At 44.6% G+C, this 20,629-nt stretch overlaps 1 protein-coding gene across 4 annotated transcripts; it reads right to left on the reverse strand.

Annotated features, from left to right (window-relative positions):
- Positions 1-1,168: 1,168 nt before the first annotated feature.
- On the reverse strand, positions 1,169-20,623 carry Zswim9 (zinc finger SWIM-type containing 9). Of its 4 annotated transcripts, none has more exons than XM_076926973.1 (4): positions 20,500-20,623; positions 19,000-19,283; positions 11,202-11,514; positions 1,169-3,878 (listed from the first exon to the last, which is right to left on the reverse strand). In XM_076926973.1, exons 1-4 carry the CDS (start codon positions 20,584-20,586, stop codon positions 1,890-1,892), a joined length of 2,673 nt encoding a protein of 890 aa, XP_076783088.1. In that variant the 5' UTR covers positions 20,587-20,623; the 3' UTR covers positions 1,169-1,889. The 4 variants fall into 4 exon arrangements, with proteins under 4 accessions (XP_076783088.1, XP_076783091.1, XP_076783090.1 ...); XM_076926976.1 differs by lacking the exon at positions 20,500-20,623 and adding an exon at positions 20,323-20,374; XM_076926975.1 differs by lacking the exon at positions 20,500-20,623 and adding an exon at positions 20,199-20,310.
- Between the last annotated feature and the right edge of the window lie 6 nt (positions 20,624-20,629).

Below are 20,629 nucleotides of genomic sequence, written 5' to 3' on the forward strand. Positions count from 1 at the left end.
TTGGCCATTCTCAATGATGCGAGGTGGGGTGATCGGGTAACCACACCTCTCAGTGCATACAACTCCATATATGGAGTTGCCTTTTCTCTCAAGCAATGCCTATGCCAAGCGCCACCTTGTAATGGCGAGAGCGGAGCCACTTCCCACATCCCCCCTCACAGAGTTCCTCCCCCCATCCCCTTCTCCTGATTTCTTCTTTCAGCAAATCCTACCAGTGTGCACTACCACAACCGGCAGATTTCTTCTTTCTTTCTTTCTTTCTTTCTTTCTTTCTTTCTTTCTTTTTCTTTTCTTTCTTTCTTTCTTTCTTTCTTTCTTTTTCTTTTCTTTCTTTCTTTCTTTTTTTTTTGTTTTTTTGGGTTTTTTGTTTGTTTTTTGTTTTTTTTTTGTTTTTTGGTTTTTTTTTCATTTTTATTTTTTTTTTATTTTCACTTCAGATGCCATCCCTTTTCCCCACTCCCCCCCTTAGAAAGCCCCTATCCCATGCCCCCTTTTCCTTTTTGCATTTATACACTTTTTAAAAATGTTAATCAAAGGCTTTATAAGTTTGGTAATGCTCAATCAGAGGTGTAACCCACTACCCAATCTAGATATATCAACCATCCTTGACTGGTGGAGACACGTGAACATCTGCCTCCCTGGCCCCCCCCCACCACCCAGCTTCTCCTCTCCTTCTTCTCCTCCTCTACCTACTCCTTCTCTTCTTCTTGGTACTCCTCCCACCTTAGCTCCTCCTACATATCACCCTTCCTGTTAAAATAAAACTTTTCTCTCAAAATACAATTAGAGCATAATTACGCCAATTTGTACCAGTGAGGTACAAGATAGTCCTAATACCCAGTCCATCATTTTGACTAACCAGAACCTCTGTCATCTATGCTAACTAAAACACTTAGTTCTGAACCTGGCTTTTTCCTTGAAAAGCCCATTTTCAAACATTGCTGAGAAGACTTTGGCATGGTCAGATGTATGGAAATTGCCATGGTTCTAAAGTGGTTCAGAAGAACGATGGGATATCAGCTGTCCTAGCAATGGATTAATTGTGAACCCTCCATTCATCGGGCCCTAGAAATTCATAGACAAAAGGAAGAAACGGATGCTGGGTCATTTCATTTTTCCTCTGGATCTGTTTTCCCCATATTCTTCCAGAAGCCACAAACTCAGCCTGGAGACCAAAATAATGCTGTTTATTTCAATTTCAAAGCACAGCTGTTCACTTAGTTCCCTTCCCTCTGAGGCAATATGTAGGTTGTCCCACCAGAGAGCCATCTCCCCTGCCCCACCCTGAGAAATGGCCAACTCCCCAGGTCATTTTATCATGTCTTCCTATGCTTTGTCATCTCCTTTTAAAAACTGTCTTCACCCCTTTTCACCCTCTCTCCTTCCGTGCTTCACTTCCCCAGCCCTGTCTCTTGCCCTCCCTCCTATCTTTTCTCCTCTTCTTCAGTTTTGCTCATTCTTCCTGGGTTTTCCCATTTCAACCTGTAGTCCCTAGGGCTCTTGGTCCTTACTCCTGTCAGTGTCCCCATACCTTAGCTTCCTTCCATGACCTCCATTGTGCCTCCCCCTGTCCCAGCTCTATCCCTTTCTTGTCTTCTGTCTTGGCTGAGCCTGTCTCTCATGACTTCTCCTCATGTATTTCTTCTCTAGGGTAATGTCCTTTGCCCTGGACATTAGTACTTCCCACAGGTGTGGCTCCAGGATTTCAGAGATAATAGCCAGCATCCCCTAGGATGAAGAGAAAGAAGACCAAGAGGAGGTCCTTGGATGACTCAGGAGGTGATCAGAAGGTCTGGGGTGGCCCACTGGGCATAAGCCCTATTATCTTTGGGATCAAAGAATATGTTCTTGCCCTTCATGTGGAGGGCAGCAGGCAAAGGTACACAGGGTCAGGGTTCCTGAGATCTTCCCCAGCAATCTCTGATCAGATCTATGTGGAACAAGGCTGCCCCTGTGAGGAGACGTGCAGCAAAGAGGTGTCTGCAGGGAAGGCGTCTGGCAGCATAGATTGAGCAGCTGCAGTGTGTCAGGGCCCCATCCAGGAAGAAGTCTGAGGTGCCATCCTTAAGGGCAAAGCCAGCTCCGGTCCAGTGGAAACCTCGGGTCCCATGCTGCCTGGCGAAGGCCAGCTCCTCTCCCACTAAATCTGCCAACTCTGGCCCACAGGCTGCTCGGAACTTGGCTAGTGGCTCACAGTCCACTCCCTCATCTCTACAGGGGCAGCAAAGCCTCTTTGGTTCCCCTGGGCCTTCGTCACCTCCTCCCTGTACTGCCCCCCCTGCAGCCAGGGACTCAACCCTGTTCACTGCCCATTCTGAATTGCCCTTCAACACAGTCTGCACAGGGGTGGTACATGGTACACCATTCTCCATCCCTGGAAGCCTCCCCCCAGGTTCCCCAAACTCCACCTGTTGTCCTCCATTCTTAAAACCCACAGGTTGGGGTCTCCCGCCTGTAGTATGGTCTCCATTCACTATGCCTGTAGTAGCTCTTGCATCCTCTAAATGAACAACAACAATGTCCTCCAGGCCCCGTCTCCTTTTGACTAGAAACCTCCCACTTTTCTCCTCTGTAATCTTCGGGCCTTTCTGCCCCTCAGCTCCCCACTGTTGTCCCCTCTGATTTTCGTTCTCGGGAACTAACTCTAAGGGCTTCTCCAAATGGACCTCTCTCCATTTTCTAACGTCAATTCCCTTCTCTATTTCAAACTGAGGCTCTTTCCATTCTTGAGGTTTCGGTGCACGTACCCTCTCCTCCTGTAATTGTACATCTCTCCAGGACCTTCCTTCAAGACTCTTGGCCTTCTCAGACTCAACCTGGTTGCCTCTCTGATCTATGGGACCCAGCACCCTAACCCTTCTATTCTCTATCTGGGTTCCCCTCCAATCTCTGACCACTGGCTCTCTCAAATGCTCTTTTTCCAGTTGGGCTCCTGTCCCTTCAGGTCCCCTCACCTTCTGATTCTCCAACCAGACTCTTTGACCATCTCTCAAGTGCAATCCCCTCCCTTTCTCACTCTCTCGATCAGGCCTTCCACAGTTGCTGGTCTCTGTGCCCCTCACCTTCTCTTTCTCCATCTGTGCCCTATTCCTGGGCTCACTCTCCAACAACACTCTGTCGCCATTAATGCCCTCTGAGGCTGCCTCTCCAGTTGCATCAGCCCATTGCATGGCCACTAGGTCACGAAGGCACTGAGCTACACTATGTGAGGGGTTGAGGCGTCGTAAGAGTCGCCTGCGATGGCCGCGCACTAGAGCACAGGCATCCAGGTCACGAGTTGCTTCGTAGGCACGGAAGCGTACCCACATATCGTGGCGGGGTGCCCAGTTGTGCTCAAAATATCTGATGAAGGCAGTTGGAGCCTGGGAACGCAACTCAGCTAGTGCCTCGCTGTAAGCTGTATAGGATTTTGAATCTGCTAGGCGGCAGAGGAGTGGCCACAGGTCCGGATCCTCCTGGCTGGCACCGCCCAACTCCTGTGCCTTACTGAAGAGTGTCTCCAGACCCTGAGCACGACAGATCTGCACACGTGCACACGGCAACAGCTGGCGAACTGCGCGCAGTTGTCCAGCCACCTCTGGTCCAGCTGTAAGGCAGCGCACTCGGCCTTTGACATCAGGAGCGCTTTGCAGCAGGGAGACCAGCATGAATCGCAGAAGGCTAGGTGTCCCAGGACGCGCCACACAACAGGCAGCCTGGCGTGCACGTCCAGCGCTGTCCACACACAGCACTGCCATCAGGTCTAGCGCGCCCTGCAACCCAGGTAGCCGGTCCACCAACAGGATGCGCGGGAAGCGCCGCAGCAGTGCCCTGGTACGTGATGTCAGAAGGAACACAGTCTCTACCATCGCTTGGTCCTCCACGAACACCAGCTTCACCTGCGGACAGGGGCAGGAAGTCGAGAAAAAGAGGGTCAGGGTACACCGTGTCTCTGTGTGTAATGCAAATCCATTCGTTCATGGATCTGCACATATTCTTTTCATTGGCAAGAGGCATATAAGAAAATCAAAATCAGGAGTTTTTGTAACCTTATAGCTCTTCAGTTTGTGACCAGGACATTCTGATTTGACCTGATAATACTGGGACGTTGGCACACGTGATACTTACTGTTAGCTGCTGTGATACTCTTGAGTCCTATTTGCTGCTGCTGGAAGCCAGGTGTTTGTTACTCCTTCCTACACCCAGCAGCAGTCTGTGCAAGGGCCTTGGACCACAACAGGCAGCAGGAACTGCATGAGACAAGCAGCCATCTGGAACCCCTCTGTGCCTGCTGGGGCAGCGACTGTGAATCTACTTAGACAAGCCTCCAATGGGGTCCCCAAGGCTTTAGTTTGAGGGCCACTGGTAAGCAGCAGATTGTGGAGGCAGATCAGATGGTCTTGATTTGAGCCTCCCTACCCGCCTCATGGCTTGATTTTACCTTTCTGCCTCAGTTTCCTCTTTAACCTCCATTCCTGCTGGTTTCCTCTTCTAGGAACTGACTGTTCATTCCTCCCAGTCCTGAGAGAGGGAACAGCAGTTAAGAACAAATCTTTCTAGACAAGACTGCCCCACCTGAGGTCCTGCACCTACTTCTTTTTGGCTAAGTGGCTTCTGGCAGCTTGCCTTATCTCCATTTCATCTCTAAAATGGCAACAGCAAGTCCTGGGACCAGAGACATGAAATATATCAATGAGTTTTGTATATTGCCTGGTGTAAGCAGCATCCTTATTATTAAGAAGTGGTATATACGTATTCTCTTAAGACTTCAGGTTCATAATGATTATATTCATTATCGCTCAAAGACTCCCCACTGCCCCAAGACAGGGTTTCCTGTCACTTACATTGGTCTCAAACTATGTAGCTAGGGATACCTTCTAAGATGTGGGATTACACATCTTAGGCATGTGCCACGACACTTGGCTTATATGAGGTACTGGGCATGGAACCAAGGGAGCTGATTGAGCAAGCACTCTTCCAACTGAGCAACACTACCAGCTCCAGATCTCTTTAAGTAGAGATATTAAGCAGTGGCTGAAGATACTTGAGTCAGTTTCTGTAAGAAATAACTTACAATGGTGGAGACAGAATTTGAATCCAATTTAATCAGAGACCTCTCCACAGCCATTCTGCCATAATTCAACCTCATCCTAAAAGACTTAAAAAAACAAAAAGAAAACACTGAATAATGTCCAGCCTTCACAAAATCTACTAAATAACCTATGGACAAACTGAGTAGATGGCTCAATGAGCAGAATGAGCATAAGGACCTGATTCAAATCCACAGCACCCACATAAAAACTGAACAGCTGTGTGATTGTAACTCCAGAACTAGGAAGCAAAGACAGGCAGATCCTGAGAGTTTAGAGATAGCCAGCCAAGCTGAAAACAGGAATTTTTACCTCAGCTTGAGATCAAGGCAATAACACAGTGATAAGAGGAAGACCGGTGGTATTCTGCTCTGACTTCTGCATGGAAACATGCATTGTTTTGCTCAGGTACATGCAAAACACACACACACACACACACACACACACACACACACACGACTGAAATAGATATTTGCTAAAAAAAGAAAGAGAAGAAAGGCATTGCTTACCTAACCCTAAAATCACACTTAGCACCCCAAAGGGTACCGGGATTCAGTATGTTTTAAGCACACACACACACACACACACACACACACACACACAATTTATCATTGACTCAAATTATAGTTCTACAACATTTTCAGATATTACTTACTTTTAAATTATTTTATGTATGTTTTTTGACTGTATATATATCTATATATTGTGTGGCTGGGGTCCTTGGATCCCCTGGAACCGGAGTTATAGTTGTGAGTCTCCAAGTAGATGCTGGGAATGAAACCGGATCCTCTGGAAGAGCAGCCAGTGCTTTTAACCTCTGATTCATCCCTCTAGTTTCCATCATTTACTCTGTCATTTGAATTTACTTAAAAGATTTTCAATCCACACCTGCTATATCCAGTAGGGTAGCCACATGGAACTGTTAACATTTCAATTTAAGCTGTGCCATATCGTTGTAATAAACTATTAACTGTGAGTATAACATGCTTTCTGTGTTCTGTGATTCCTAGTGAATCACTGAACCCCAGAGTGGCCAAAAAGGTCTCCAATGGCACCAGGGGAGTAACTTGCCCAAGTCTTTGGGCTAGGAAGTCTAGGAGAAAAGCTTAGGCCTTTAGGAGTGGTAGGGCAGGAGAAGGCAGGGTTGTGTGGGTGATACTTAATGGGTGTGCTGACATTTGATGAAGGTGGAGCTCTGATGTAAACAAGTTTAGTTTTCTTCCAAATAGTTTTAGAGCAAGTATGATAAACAGAGCACTGCTCTAGGCATGGAAACTGTAAATAATGTGCACTGTGGGGTGTATATGTGGAACAGGCAGAAAAATCAAAAAGAAATACACCTTATGTTGATGATTCTGGGTGAATGAAGTGCTGAGGAACATTAGCCATTCATGAAGCAGCTTCTCTACGAGACACTCCTCCAAGCCCTTTAATTATCCCACAAGGCATGCACTGTAATTACCCCCTTCCTCTTACAGAGGGGGAAACAGATACACAGAAGCCAGTTGCTTGCTTGGGCATAAGGCCAGACTCACAGGCTTTGGCTTTGTGCACACTGGTGCATCTGCAGAGATGGAAACGTTTAAGGAGCACTGTTCCAGGTGTGTGCAGGTAGCGAGTAGAGACCAATGACAGCACTCTCCACTACCACTCACACCTCCCTATGCAAGTATGCCATTTCCCTTCCATATTAAAGAGATAGTACTTTCCACTTTGTCCTGAAGGAGGTAAAATGAAGGAGAGACAACAATAGCTAAATAATTAAAATATACAGGGCTTTTTTACTTTCTGGATTCTTTCTCTTTCTATCTCTGTCTCACTCTTGTGGGACACTGTCACCCATGCATGACATGACAGACAATCTCTTGAGATTTTAGCAGAGGCTGTCTCTCTGTCTGAAACCTGTACAAGACTGGGCCTATTTAAGTTCCACTATTATGGTGAGGAGTGGCTCATGAGAGCCAGACCCTGCCCAAGGATGTTACTGGTTGCTAGAAGACATTTTCTTCAGCAGCGTAGCTCCTTGTAAACTGCCCATGCTTCTGTAACCCTAATTAAACCATCAGTTTACCAAGCTAGACTTGGGTGGAACTGCATGTTGGGTATGTTGTTGGTGCTCCATCTGGGGTGAACAGACATTTGTTCATCTGAGGAAAAGTTCACACGTTCCCCTGATATGCATACTTAATCCACACCTGACAACCCTAAAAAGTCGTGCCTGTTATCACCTCCATTTACAGATGAACAAACTGAGGCTCCAAGAACCTAAGTTACCTGTTCATAATGTGTTCACTGTCCTACAGCCTGTAAATAGCACAGCCACAACATATGGGAAGCTTTGAGAACATATCAACAGCAATAAATAAAGTTGCCTATATTCTTTGACTATATTCACTCCCACCTCCAAGATGGCTGAAGTGGTATAAATAGTGGCAAAACTTAGGAAAGATATTGATAACATGGGTCCTGATTTTGTCCTTTGCCAAATGTACTGGTTATTTCACTAGTCACTGCGACTAAATACTTGCTAAGAAACAACTAACATGAGGAGAGTTTATTTTGGCTTACAGTTTGAGTCAAAACACCTTCACAACAGGGGGAGGGGTATGGAGGAGTGTGAAGTGTCTGGTAACCTGTGACTACGGCTAGGAAGCAGAGTTCTGACAGGAATTGGGCCAAGCTATAAAGACTTTAGACACGACCTCAGTGATCCACTTCCTCTAGCAATGCTTCATCTTGTGAAAGCTCTACAACATTCCAAAATTGTATCATAAACTAGAGACCACATGTTCAAGCACATGAGCCTATATGGAACATTTCACACTCAAAACATGACAAGTGACTGTTTTTCTCCATCCTGGGCACTTAGTATTACCTCATGTGCTTTGCAAGTGGGCAGCATCATGGCTTGCTTTGGTCAGTGACATATAAAGAAATGAGCCAGGTGCTAAGCTTTCCAAAAACAATCTCTGCTATGCTTTTCAGTCCCAGCAGTGTCCTAAATGGTGTATTGTGTTATAGGCTCATGCACATGTGGTGCTCCTTGGAGCCTTATGGGAAGTCTTTAGTTCATTAGGGTATGTATCTGAAAGACTGTGACTTCCACTGGTCCTTGAAGCTTCTCTGCTTTTTGTCTTGCCAGGGCCTTGACCAGCTTTCTCTGCCATGTACTCCTCATATCATGTGACACCATGCCAGGGTCCCAAATCAATGAGGCCGCTGATTCTTCTTGACCTCAACCTTTATAACTGTAAAATAAATGAACTTATTTACTTTGTAAAGTTTATGGCCTTGGGCATTTTAGTATACTGATGTAAAGCTAACACACCCTTTCTTGGAAAACTGCTGCAAAGTGAAAGGAATATATAAATGGTGTTTATCTAGTCTTGGGATGACAATAAAGAAATTTGTTTTTGACTACTGATATGCTTTATAATATAGGAGTCTTTCAAAAGAACTTAGAAGTGAAAGAGCCTGGGTGAGACTATGCAAGGGGATGGACTAAGCATCCCACTCTCTTTACACCCTCCTAAGATGGAGAAGAAAGGATGACAGGTGCAACACTTACCTTGAAAATTGGAAAGCAGGTGAGGAAACTGATGGTCATCCCACCCACAAAAACTGTGAAACCTAAGAGAGCAGATGGGAAGTACTGGTAACCAATAGCGGAATCCCCATTAGGACCAGTTAATACAGGGTTTTTTTCATAAGATCAGGTTAGGGCTGTTGGAAACCCTGTGATTCTCCTCTCCCTCTAGGCTGTCACTCTTCCAAGTGGCTGGAGGTTTATTCTGTAAACAGGGTAAATGGAAAAAGTTGCTGGCCTTGGGGATAGCGGGCCCACCTGAGAATGAAGGAGGGAGATTCCAAGCTCCATGCAGGGTTGGCATGCATCATGCTGACTGCCAGATCCAGTCTCTTCCCCACATGGCTGCTAGACTGTGGCAGCCTGGCCTTCACCCCCACTCAGGAAGTGAGAAGACTTTTCTCAGGGGACCTGACCAAGCCCCAGAGAAAGAAGGAAAGATGTTGACATTTGGCATTCTTCAGCATGCAAGGTAACACAAACTATTTGTGTGCTAGGCATGGTAGCACACTACTCCCAGCATTCAGGAGACAGAGACTAGGAGTTCAAGGTCACCCTTAAGTACACAGCCAGTTCCAAGCCAGCCTAGGCTACCATGGGCCCTTACCTCAACCAGCTAACCAACCAAAAAGAAGATGCAAATGATGTGCAGAATAGACAACATTGTTGAGTGTGTGTGTGTGTGTGTGCACTTGAGCATGTGTGAAGTCATGCATATGTGTGCAAGCTGGAGCAGTTTATGGTTAATGGAGTTTTAATCATCCATAAAGAACAGTATTGGTTCATTTGTCATTTACAGGGACATAGATGGGCCTGGAGATCATATTAAGCAAGTTAGACTGAAATAGAAAAATCTGCACTCTTCTCTCATATGTACAGCCAAAAAATATACATGATAAAAGTCAAAACAGGTTATTAGGAAAGAGGATGTAGAGTATAACAGGGGAAGAAGGGGAGAGGATGATATGGGGTTGGTGACTAAGGTCCAAGTACATAGTACACTTGAATGGAAATCTTGTGTACTTATAGCTATATGTACTAGATATACATATATAAAATATATTTTAAATACAGAAATGCAAACTTACCTGCACATGTACAATTCTATGCTACCTGGTGCAAAAGCCACACAATGGTGAGGTCTGTTAAATTCAATTACTTAAAAACTCTAGCTTTGGGCCGGGGAAATGGCACAGTTGGTAAAGTACCTGCCACTCAAGTACAGGGTCCTAAGCTTAGATGCCTAAAACCCACATAAATAACTAGTGAGAGGTGGGGGCAGAGACAGGTAGATTCCTGAAGCTCACTGGCCAGGTAGCCAGCCTAGTCAAATTAGTGAACTTCAGGTTCAGTGAGAGTCTTTGTCTCAAAAGTTAGAGGTGGTGGGGCATCGAGGTGCTTCAGCAGGTAAAAGTGTTCACAACCAAGCCAGAGGACCAGAGTTCAATCTTAAGGACCTATATGGCAGTGAGAAAGAACTGAATCCTGAAAATTGTTTTCTGACCTCTACATGCAAGCTGTGGCATGGGTACACCTGCACACTCACCTCCCACAAATAAGCATAATATATTTAAAAACCATTGCAAAGGAATCAAGGTCAACCTCAGGTGCTTACGTGTACCCAACCCCCACAACCGAAGAAAGATAATAAAAACAAACAAAAAGCCCCAAACTAATCAACAGCCAACCAACCACAAACCCAGCTCCTTAACCATATTAAGAGTCATTTCAAATGATCAAGAGTATATGAGACCAACGGCTACTGGATAGCAAAACTAGAATCCCCCATTAAGGGGTTGGAAACATGGCTCAGTGGGAGAACACCTGATTAGAATCCCCCAATGAGGGGTTGGGAGCATGACTCAGTGGCAGAGCGCTTGGTTAGCATGTAATAGGCCTCAAGTTCTATTCCTAGGAGTGCAAAAATAAACAACAGATAATTAATAGTACATTACAATTTCTGCATGTCCCCAGCTTCTGCTTTACAATACTTTGCACTCTATCACACTATATAACACAGTTTCCTGTGTGCTGAGTTCAGGGGCATATCCTGGGAACATTCATTAAACAATGGACTTGTTTATTTATGTTCCATTTGTATAGTCAAAGTTGAAAAAAAATTAGATTTCATTTTCCCTCACTTGGGTCCTCTTCCTCCTAATACTCAACTGAAATCCTATCTGGGCGTTTTGTTTCTGCCACTATGGCAGCTAACACAATGGCAGCTAACAGCCATTTGTGCTTATTTAACTTTCAGTCCATTAAAATGAACTCAGACTCTTGGCACTGGTTACATTTCAAGTGTTAATCAGCTACGCATGACTGGAGCTCCCATACAATGCAGTGTAGAATCAAACAGTCTGTACGAGATGGAAAATTGCTATTGGACAGTCCACACTAGAGGATGTTCTGTGGCTGCACCTTAAGCACTCTACTAGGTGCTTACTGAATAAATGAATGATGTGTAGCAAAAGAATGAATGAACAACCCATGAAGTCAGTTAATGTGGTTCTCCCAGCCCAATACTACCTCCTGTGAGACTCTACCTTGGCCTCCGGATCTGTGCGGAAGAGCCCCTCAAGCACTTGCAGGGCATCTAGGACCCCGTGGTCTGGGCCCTTGCAATGGGTCAGCAGGCGGTGGACGTCAGCAGGGGCCACAAACTGCTTGGAGATCTGGTTGGTGATGCGGACCGGCAGGCAGGAATTGGCTAGCAAATGGCCAGGACGGAAGTGGTAGGCAAACTCGCGTGGGCAGGCTGGGTGTGAGTGGGTCAGCTGGCACTCAGTCACCACGAGTCGATCCCGCAAAGGGCTCAGCTTGACAGTGATGAAGGCTGGGCAGCTGGGCTGGGGAGGCCTGCAGGGGGAACCACCAGCGCCTCTGTCATAACCCTTTGTGCAATCTCGGTTTTCTGTTTTCTCTTTCTCCCTCCCCCCTCCCTTTCCTCTCATTAAGTTTCAAGGTTAGAGGAATGGAGAGGCTTAAGAATATACCAGCTGAGTGAATCTGTACAAGTTTCTGCGTTTCATCTCTGTATGGTAAAAGGGAATTAATAACAAACTTGTCTCATAGGATCCTTGTGAAGATGAAACATAATTGGTATGCTTAAAACCCCCAAGATTGAAAAAACATCTACAACATAGCAAACACTACACACAGGTGTAGTCTTCATCTATACACCCAACTCTGTCCCAAAACGGCCACATACCTTGTTATATCACAACCAGAAATTTCTAGCAACAAAATAATCCAGGAGCTGATAAAATGGCTCAGTGGGTAAAGACACTTTCCACCAAGCCTGAAGACCTGAGTTGGATCCTTGAAACCCATATGTTGGAAGGAAAGGACAAGACTCCTGCAAATTGTTCTCTTGACTGTTACACACACGTGAGCACAAACATATATGCAGACACCCATGCAATAAGTAAATAAATGTAATAAAATCATATAAAAACTGCAGATTGTCTTGTATCTGCTTTTGGTTTCACAATACCATCTCCACAGATGAGGCCTTAATGATTTTTCCCTTCCCTCTGTCCTCAGAGACAACCACAACCTGTAATAACCTATTTTGCCTTGCTATGTTTTCAAAACCACAAGCGATGGATAGTATATTTCTGTTTCCAAACTTTGTATATCCAGGTACTCTACTCTGGCTGGAGGTAGGAAGGTCACCTGAGTCCTGGAATTCCAGACTAGACTGGGCAGCACTGCTACTACCCTTCTTAAGTCAATAAATAAATAAATAAATAAAGCCCTTCAATAATAGAGAATGAGAATAGTGCCTATCAGGATATGCAGCACCTGTCATAGATATGTCAAAGACACGTTGGAGAACCAGGGTGGTATCTATCAATGGAGCCCTTTAACATATGATCCTCATCAATGTGACTGCCTGCATGTGGGCACTAAAAGACACTGACTGGCATGCACACAACAGGACTCTGTATACCAGCCAGAACCTGAAACCAAGCTACAGGTTGAAAAAGGAGGCTTTGATATACTCTAAAGAAATATAACACCAAACAACTCTAAGAACCAACTAACTACAACCATTTCCAATGTGGATGAACCTCAACAAAGCCAGAAACAGAAAAGCAATCCATTGTGGGATTCCCATCTACATTAAATTCAATGGTATACTAAGTTAACCTTTACTACTAGACTAGATTGTAGTGGCTTTTGAGTAAATCCTAGAAGGGAAGATGTGGGGTTGAGTACTAGTTTTTGTTTGTGTTTTGAGACATGGTTTCTCTGGGTAGCCTTGGCTGTCCTGGAACTCTCTCTGTAGACCAGGCTGGCCTCTGATTCACAAGAGTTCTAGGTTTTTTACACATGTATTTTATTTTGGGCAATGTTATCATGTTTAACATGCACAGTGTGTATATTTCCCTATATGTGTGTTACACTCTGGAAAAAAAAAACTCCTTTGTTTTGTAGTAGTACAGTGGGAAAACTGATACACCCTCATAACTTCCCCTAGTCATAACTATATGTGTCACCTAAAGTTGTTCAAGGGTCTTTTCAGATGAGATTAAATTAAGTATCTTGACATGGAACAATTCTGGATTATAGTGTTGGCAAAGGGGTTGGTATCATTACCAGGATCTTCATATGGGAGAGAAGTAAAAGATTCAGAGAAGGAAGCAAAACACTTGTGTGGCTTGTGTAGGCACTAGAAGCTAAAAGGATAGTGTATCCTTGTTCCTGCACCTCCAGAAGTATTGGAAACGCAAGGTCATCTTCGAAGTTATTCTGGTCTGCATGAGACTCTGTCTCAAAAAAAAAAAAAAAAAAAAAAAAAAAAAAAGAAAGAAAGAAAAGAAAAAGGCTTAAGCCACCATCTTTGCAGTAGTTGGTTACAAAATAGGAGACAGTGACAATGGGCACCCCTGTGCTTCCTTTGCAGACTGTTAGATTTTTTTTCCCAGACTTTTGTTATTGCTGCATCCCACGACGCTGACATCTATTAAGTGATTTCCCTGTTGTTTACTCAGCTCACTCTCTTAGATAACACTCTGTATGAATGAGTTTGGAGCAATGGCTTTCAAACTGAAGAGCACATCCCATTGCATGAAATCAATCAGGAGTTATAAATCATTATTGTAAAGAATCAAGGAGAAAAGAAAATACAAATCAGTATTTGGGTTTGATCCCAGTATCTTTAAAAAAAAACCAGTATTTTCATAAAATAATATTTAAATTGACATCTTGAAATAGGGTTTAGTGGTATTTCTCTATGGAGTGGTATGATAACAGCATTCCCCACCCCCACCCCACCCAGGAGGCAATAGAGTGCCTATAGAATAGCCCATAGAGGAGCCTATAGAATAGAGTGGTTGGCAAACATTTTCTGTTAAGGGTAAGAAAGTAGATATACTACAAACAGATATACGAAAATATACACAAGTATATGCAAATGAATGGTGTGGCTATGTTACAATAAAACTGTATAAAAATAAATTTCAGGTTGGATGGAGTCCAAATGCTTAACTTGATGGCCCTTGTTTGTAGCCTACAGAGCCTACTATGTAGTTAGGAAGTCATGGATCATTTCTTAGTGGTCTAGTAAATATCAGTAATGGATTCTTCCACAAATGGTCTTCCACTGTCTCCAAATCACTCCTGAGACAGGTGATTGTCCTCAAGATAAACAGCATGATGAAATATCTCTTTTCTCCTACATGTGCACTCAAGAACCCAGCAGATTAGGCAAAGAAAAAAAATCTAAATAATCTGTGACTTTCCCCCTTATTTAAATGTTCTTATTTAAAAGTAGTAAAATATGAAGGTAGAGAAGTAATCTATTTTGGTGTTTTGTTTTGTTTTTGAGAAACAATCATGCAATGCAACCCAGGTTGGTCTTGAGCTGAAAATCTCCTGACTCAGTGCTGGGATCAGAAAATTCTTACATACATAAATTGTAATAAGCAAAAAACATATAGGCCCACAGTAGTATCAGGTGAAAGCACCATGCACATCTGACCTACCCAAAATGTCACATTCCTAAGATTCCATGCATTCTATTTTCTAAAGAGTTCATAGTCATTTGTTGGAGTTTGGTCTGGTCATTTTGAGACTGGGTGGTTTCTGCTCCTAGGTCAGATCAGATCTTATAATTCAGGGGATGCCACCATGTCTGTGAAGCCATCAATCTTGCCAGAAAACACATGTCCTCTGTGGGGTCCTGGTATCTCAGATGACAAAATACGGATGCCTCAATGTGCCATTTTTAGCAGTTGCTTCTCTGCACATAGGGGTGGGTAATGCCAGCTCCCCTAAATGCAACTCCACGTGGACAGGAATTATCCATTTAACACATTACCTATAGCAACACCTGGCCTTCAAAGAAGCTCAACAACAATATACAGTAGTTTTCCACACCTACTGGTTTTATCTGCAAACCCTCCATAGAATCAGTTATTTAGGAAAAACAAACAAACAAACAAACCATCTATACTGACTACATTGTATACATACTTTCCTTGTCACGTTCCCCAGCAGTATAACAGGGTTAAGCACTTGCAGGCAGTAGGTATTACAAGTCATGTAGAAGTGATTAAATTTCACAGGAAGATATGCATGGTCTATATGCAAATGCTATACACGTTGAGCACCTGTGGACTCTGGTGTTCTAGAATCAGTGCACAGATATCACAGACAAGTGTATACTGAGTGAATCATTGGATCCCACCTAAACACCTGGCAGCACATTCAGCATCCCTTCTCATCTCATCAAAACCACCCATCACCATGCCCTGCCTATCATGTTTTTAAAATGTCTTAGGACCATCCATGTTTTTTTCTATTTTTACAGCCACCAGCATTTTTTTCCTTTATCATGACACATCTTTTGCCTTTCTTTTACATTTATATGACTTACTACTCTTCCTTCAGACCATAACACTAGCATCTCCTACTTCAGGAAGTCAGTCCTTTCTGATGAATTCCAGAATAGGGTAGATTCCAACACATACTAAGGTGAGGGTGTGAAGGATGCCTATGTGTATCCTGTGCTCTTCATTCCATCTCAAGACACATACACTGTACATATGGAATGTTCAGAACATTCTTCTTGACTGGACCAATAGACTGATCCCCAGAACTGTCAGGTACTGGAACACTTGACTCTTTATGACAATCCATGACTGAAATTCAGATGGGTGGAGCAGAGTACGTTAAAAATTAGAATCATGACCTTTGTAATCAAAACTGTGGGGTCCAAGTCTTGGCTTTCCTGCAGCAGCTGGGCAACTGTGTATGTGAGTTGTTTGATTACCTCATGCCTTGGTTTTCTCACCTGGAAACTGGGGCTGAAATACTGTTATTCTTCCAGGCTTGATAAGCAGAGTTAAATGATGTACAGTGGTTAGAGGGCTGAGAAAACATTTAACAAATGGTAGTCAATATTCCCAAAACATTCTTCTAAAAGAATGGGGTTTTCATCCATTTGGTGTTCCCTTCATGTTTATTGTTAAAAATAAATAAATAAAAAGATTGTGTTAGAGTGGGTGTGGAGCTTAGAAGATAATTTGTGTGAATCATTTCCTTCCTTCTACCATCTGGATCCCTGGGATCAAACTTAGGTGGTCAGGATTGGTAACAAGCACCATTACTCACTGAGCCATCTTACTGGCCTGGCATAATTGTTTTTCATCTTGCAGATTTTAAAGACTTTGTGTTTTTGAAGGCTAGGGTATGTTGGGAAGAGTTAAGGAATACTGTCCTAGAAACAAAAATGTTAGGGGAAATGGCACTTGTGTTGGAGGTATATGGGGAGCAATTTGAGGGCACTGAATCTCTGGAAAGTGGGTTACTCAAATACTCCCCAGATACTCAGTCTCCCCCTCGTCTCTCAACCCTGTTCTCTAGATCACATCAGCATGGGTGAGACTTTCCTGAATCAGCCCTGACACTGCTTACAGTCTTTTGGATCTCCTCAGTATCCCAAGGATGAAGCCCCAGTCCTTGGACTCAGCTTTGCCAAGTCCCAGATTTGACACATTCCCTCCTGCAGACTTTAAATCACAGCCTATCCCTAGACTGTGGAATCAGAGAGGCTCTGCTTTGTGTAACTGGGTAGGGCAGGTGCAAGAGCTTAGAAATAATGAGTTCAAGTCACTGTCCCCAAACTAGCCACCAACCCTCTATTACAGAGCTTTCCACCAAGGAACCAATCTTTCTGTCCACTGGGTTATCAGGCTCAAATATTTAGGGCATTGTTCTCACTCCACAAACCCCTTGGCTAATGGTTTTTCCTAGTATTTATAGAATATCTGGGAGTTCTAGTAGCTACATCTAGGACAGTAACTAGCTATAGTAGATACCATGTGTTAAAAAAAAAAAAAAAAAACTGTACATGCATAAATATATAAATAAAACTTTCCAGGATCTGATTACTGGTCATCTCTTCTAAAAAACCTTCTAGAACCAACCCTAAGATTTCAAATACAAGATAGCTCAGTGAGTAAAGGTGTTTGCTGACAAGTCAAGCATAAGGGTCTGAGTTGTATGCCTGCTACCCACATGGAGGAAGGAGAGAATGGACTCCTTCCAGTTGTTCTCTGACCTCCATACCTAGACTGTGGCATGTTCCTCTTTCCCCACAAAATAATTACATGTTAAAAAGGAGTATTTTAAGTGCAGTGGACTTTCCTTTTCTCCACCTCCCATCTTCACCTCAACTTGATTCTTACTACTGTATGTGGCTATTTGAAATTTCTTTCTTCCTTTGTCTGTGTTGTGCCTTTTCCTCCCTTCCACTGTTTTAGTTGCCTCTTTGATTAGATTCTGAGTGGTTCAAGAGCTAGGATAATCAACTCTGGTCTCAAAACACCCAGAGTGCACACAAGAGGTACTCAATAAATGTTTGTTAAATGTTGAACTGGGTCCTGCTAGCAAAGGCAGACTCTGGATTAGGCTTGTCTCTTTTGCAAGCGCTCCCTCTCTAAACAGTTATGTGAGAACACGCGCTTGAAGCTGTTGCTCTGGTAGTAGACCTCTAAAGCTCCACTTTTACAATAAAAAACAAACCAGAGCATATCCCCATGACAAATGTTGAGATACTTTGGGTAAGAACAGCTGTGGAGTGCTTACTCCATGTGGGATGCCCTCCCAAATAATTTATAGGTATTAATTCATTTATTCAAAACCCATGACAGATACTTCTGTGTTTCTTGTTTCCCAAATGAGCAAACTGAAGCTCAGGAAGGTGAGGTTATCTCCTCCATGACCATAATCATAGGCAGATACCAGTCCTGAGTCTGTGCCCCTACTTAGGTAACACTATCATCTAATTGGCTGCCCTGGATGCCAGACATGGGTAAAATGCCTTCTTATGCATGCTCATACATCCTGGCAGTGGTCCTCAGAACCAAGTACACATGTAACAGTCCCATTTCAGGGATGTGAAAACTGAGGTTTGGAAGTGTGAAACCCATGTCAATGGTATCCTACTCCAGTAAGTGGTAGGGCTGGAGTCTGGCAGCCCAAAGGCACAGACTGTATATTAAGTACTCTGCTCTTATCCATGGCTTCAAAATAATGTTCTCAAACTCTCTATCAGACACACACAGGGACCACCAGAGAGGCAGGACAGAATGGTAGCAGCTCTGAGCATGCTGTAGTAAAGAGAAGTAAAATAGGAGGCAAACAGAAACTCTCAAAGGTCCGCCCCAGCAGGTGACCATTTGCTGTATAGAAGTACGTTTTGTCTTGTCCTATATTCAAGTAAGACTTCCCTAGTACCAAGTGGTTCTCTTTGACTATCTACCAACCTTTAAGTAGCACTACCTATCTGCCAGGAACTACCTGCTTTAACACCAGTCTTCCTGGATAGTCAGAAAGTTCCAGATGGGTAGATTTTAGTCTAAAATACCCCCAGCTCTCAGGACAGGATTTGGTCCTACATTGAATGGAGATATCTTCCTGTCTTATGGCTTTCCTCACAGTTCAGTCTTCCAGGCTGCTTTTCATAGGTATGCAAAACCTGGCCCTCCCACTTCTCTAGCTGGCTCTGGTACTTTTTAGGGGTGGGGTGGGGGGAAGGAGGACCAATTCTCTTTCTTTTGGCTTGTTTCAGTATGTCCCTCATTCTTTACAATGGCCTCTACTAAACCCTGTATCTCAAGCCTGGGTTGTTTTGTAGTAAGTGTAATTTCCTGGCTCAGTCTCTCTCTGTTTCAGTAAGTGTCCTTCCTTGAATCAGTCCTGCCTGGCTTTTCTGTCCTTGGCAGAGTCAGTGGGCTTCTCTCCCTGGTATTGAATCTGTGGGTAGGAAGCTCTGTCTGGCTCACCCCTTGCTCCCCTCCCCCTGAAGGGTCACAGCTCAGGCTCACGCACCACGCTGTGGACTTGTTGGGCATGCGCACATCCTTGCACACCAGCAGCACGTAGCTGTACTTGAGCACGTGGATAAGCCTGTAGAGTGGGGGTGTGTTGGCCCAGGGGCTTCGTGCCACGCGTGTGGAGCTCTTCACGGAGAAGACTACCAGCCGCTGCTGGCACCACTTGTCGAAGAAGCGGCTGAACTCAGCCCAAGAGAAGAAGGTTCGATCCAACAATTCCTGTTCCTCCTTCTGCACTGCTGTGCTTGGTGAGGGCTCTGCCAGCTCCATCCTGGGACCCTGAGTGGAAGTGGGGAGAAGAGCTGGATATCAGACCCATCTCCACCTGGGTTTCCCTAATTTCCTTATCAGACTGTCTTATAAGCTATTGGTGCCTCAGGTATGTCTCAGACAAATCAAAGTGGATTTATTGTTTACTTTTCAGATAGGAATCGCCATCCCATTTTTGTGGTTCACCTGTTGCTTCCCTAGGTTCAGTTGGCACTTAATCAATTTCAATTCTAGTTCCTTAGATGTAACCTCTAGGTACAAGTGGAATCAATTCTTCTAAATATTTTGCCTTCAGCTCAGCTGTGGACATCTTTGTAAATGTATTCCTAGCTTCTGGCTTTCTCCTTCTTCCAGATGTGTCTCCTATGCCTGGTGATAACACCTAGTGGTCCCATTCATCTGGAGCTCCCTTTTCCCACAAATCTACATTTGACTGTAACTCATATCTAGTCTCATAGCTAGGCATAAATCTCTCATCCCAGGCATAATCCTCATACACCTTGGCTTTCTTCTCCTTAGGTGTGTCAGATGTGCAGCTGTTGCCCCTCAGATATGACCGCCTTGAATTGCTACTTTGATCTGTGGCTTAGCCTTCCCAGAGGTGCTCTTATCTCCAGATGTGCTCCCCAAGTCCAGTCAAAGATCCTTCGCCTACAGGGGTGTGGCCCACTTGTGGCAAATTCAATTCATAAGTGTCACCAATAGTCATCTTTGGTCCATACTCCTACTAAGACTTACTCTCCTCCTCGGCCAAGTTGCAGGCCACTCTTCCCAGCAATAGCTACTATTCTCAAACTGTATCTTCGTTCTGGACATGGCCCCGTGTCCTCATAGGGGCTTCTTCACTTCTAATGCTCCCCCTGCCCCCTCCACGTCCTGCTGAGCCTCTTCTCCTTTGCACAGCCCCTTTTACCCAGTTCCCACCTCTCGAGACTCTCTCAGCCCGGTTTCTCCACTGCTCCTCCTGGCCTGACCATCCCACACAGAAGTACTTCTCCACTCCCAAAGCTGTGCACCCTTCCGGCCCCCTCCCCCTCCACTCACCTACCCAACCCAAAGCGGCGTCCACCTCCCACAATGCCCCGCGCCCAAGCCTGGCCCTGCCCTTGCTCCCGGGATGCCTCGCGCGGTATCCTGCCTTTCTTCCCCCAGTGCCTGGCAAGGTGGCTCTCCACCAACCCTTCTCCTCTCCCCAGCTGTCACCCTTATGACCTCGCAGCCTCACCGGCTCATCCACAGGGAGGACAGGCTCGGAGCCGCTTCCCAGCATGCTGTGCGGGACAGCGCCCCTCCTCTCCCTACTCTGTCCCATTTCCAGCCTGCCTCACGCTCTGGAGACTACAACTCCCAGCAGC

The sequence above is a fragment of the Arvicanthis niloticus genome, chromosome 29, assembly GCF_011762505.2.
Source record: "Arvicanthis niloticus isolate mArvNil1 chromosome 29, mArvNil1.pat.X, whole genome shotgun sequence".
In the NCBI taxonomy this organism is placed as follows: Eukaryota; Metazoa; Chordata; class Mammalia; order Rodentia; family Muridae; genus Arvicanthis; species Arvicanthis niloticus.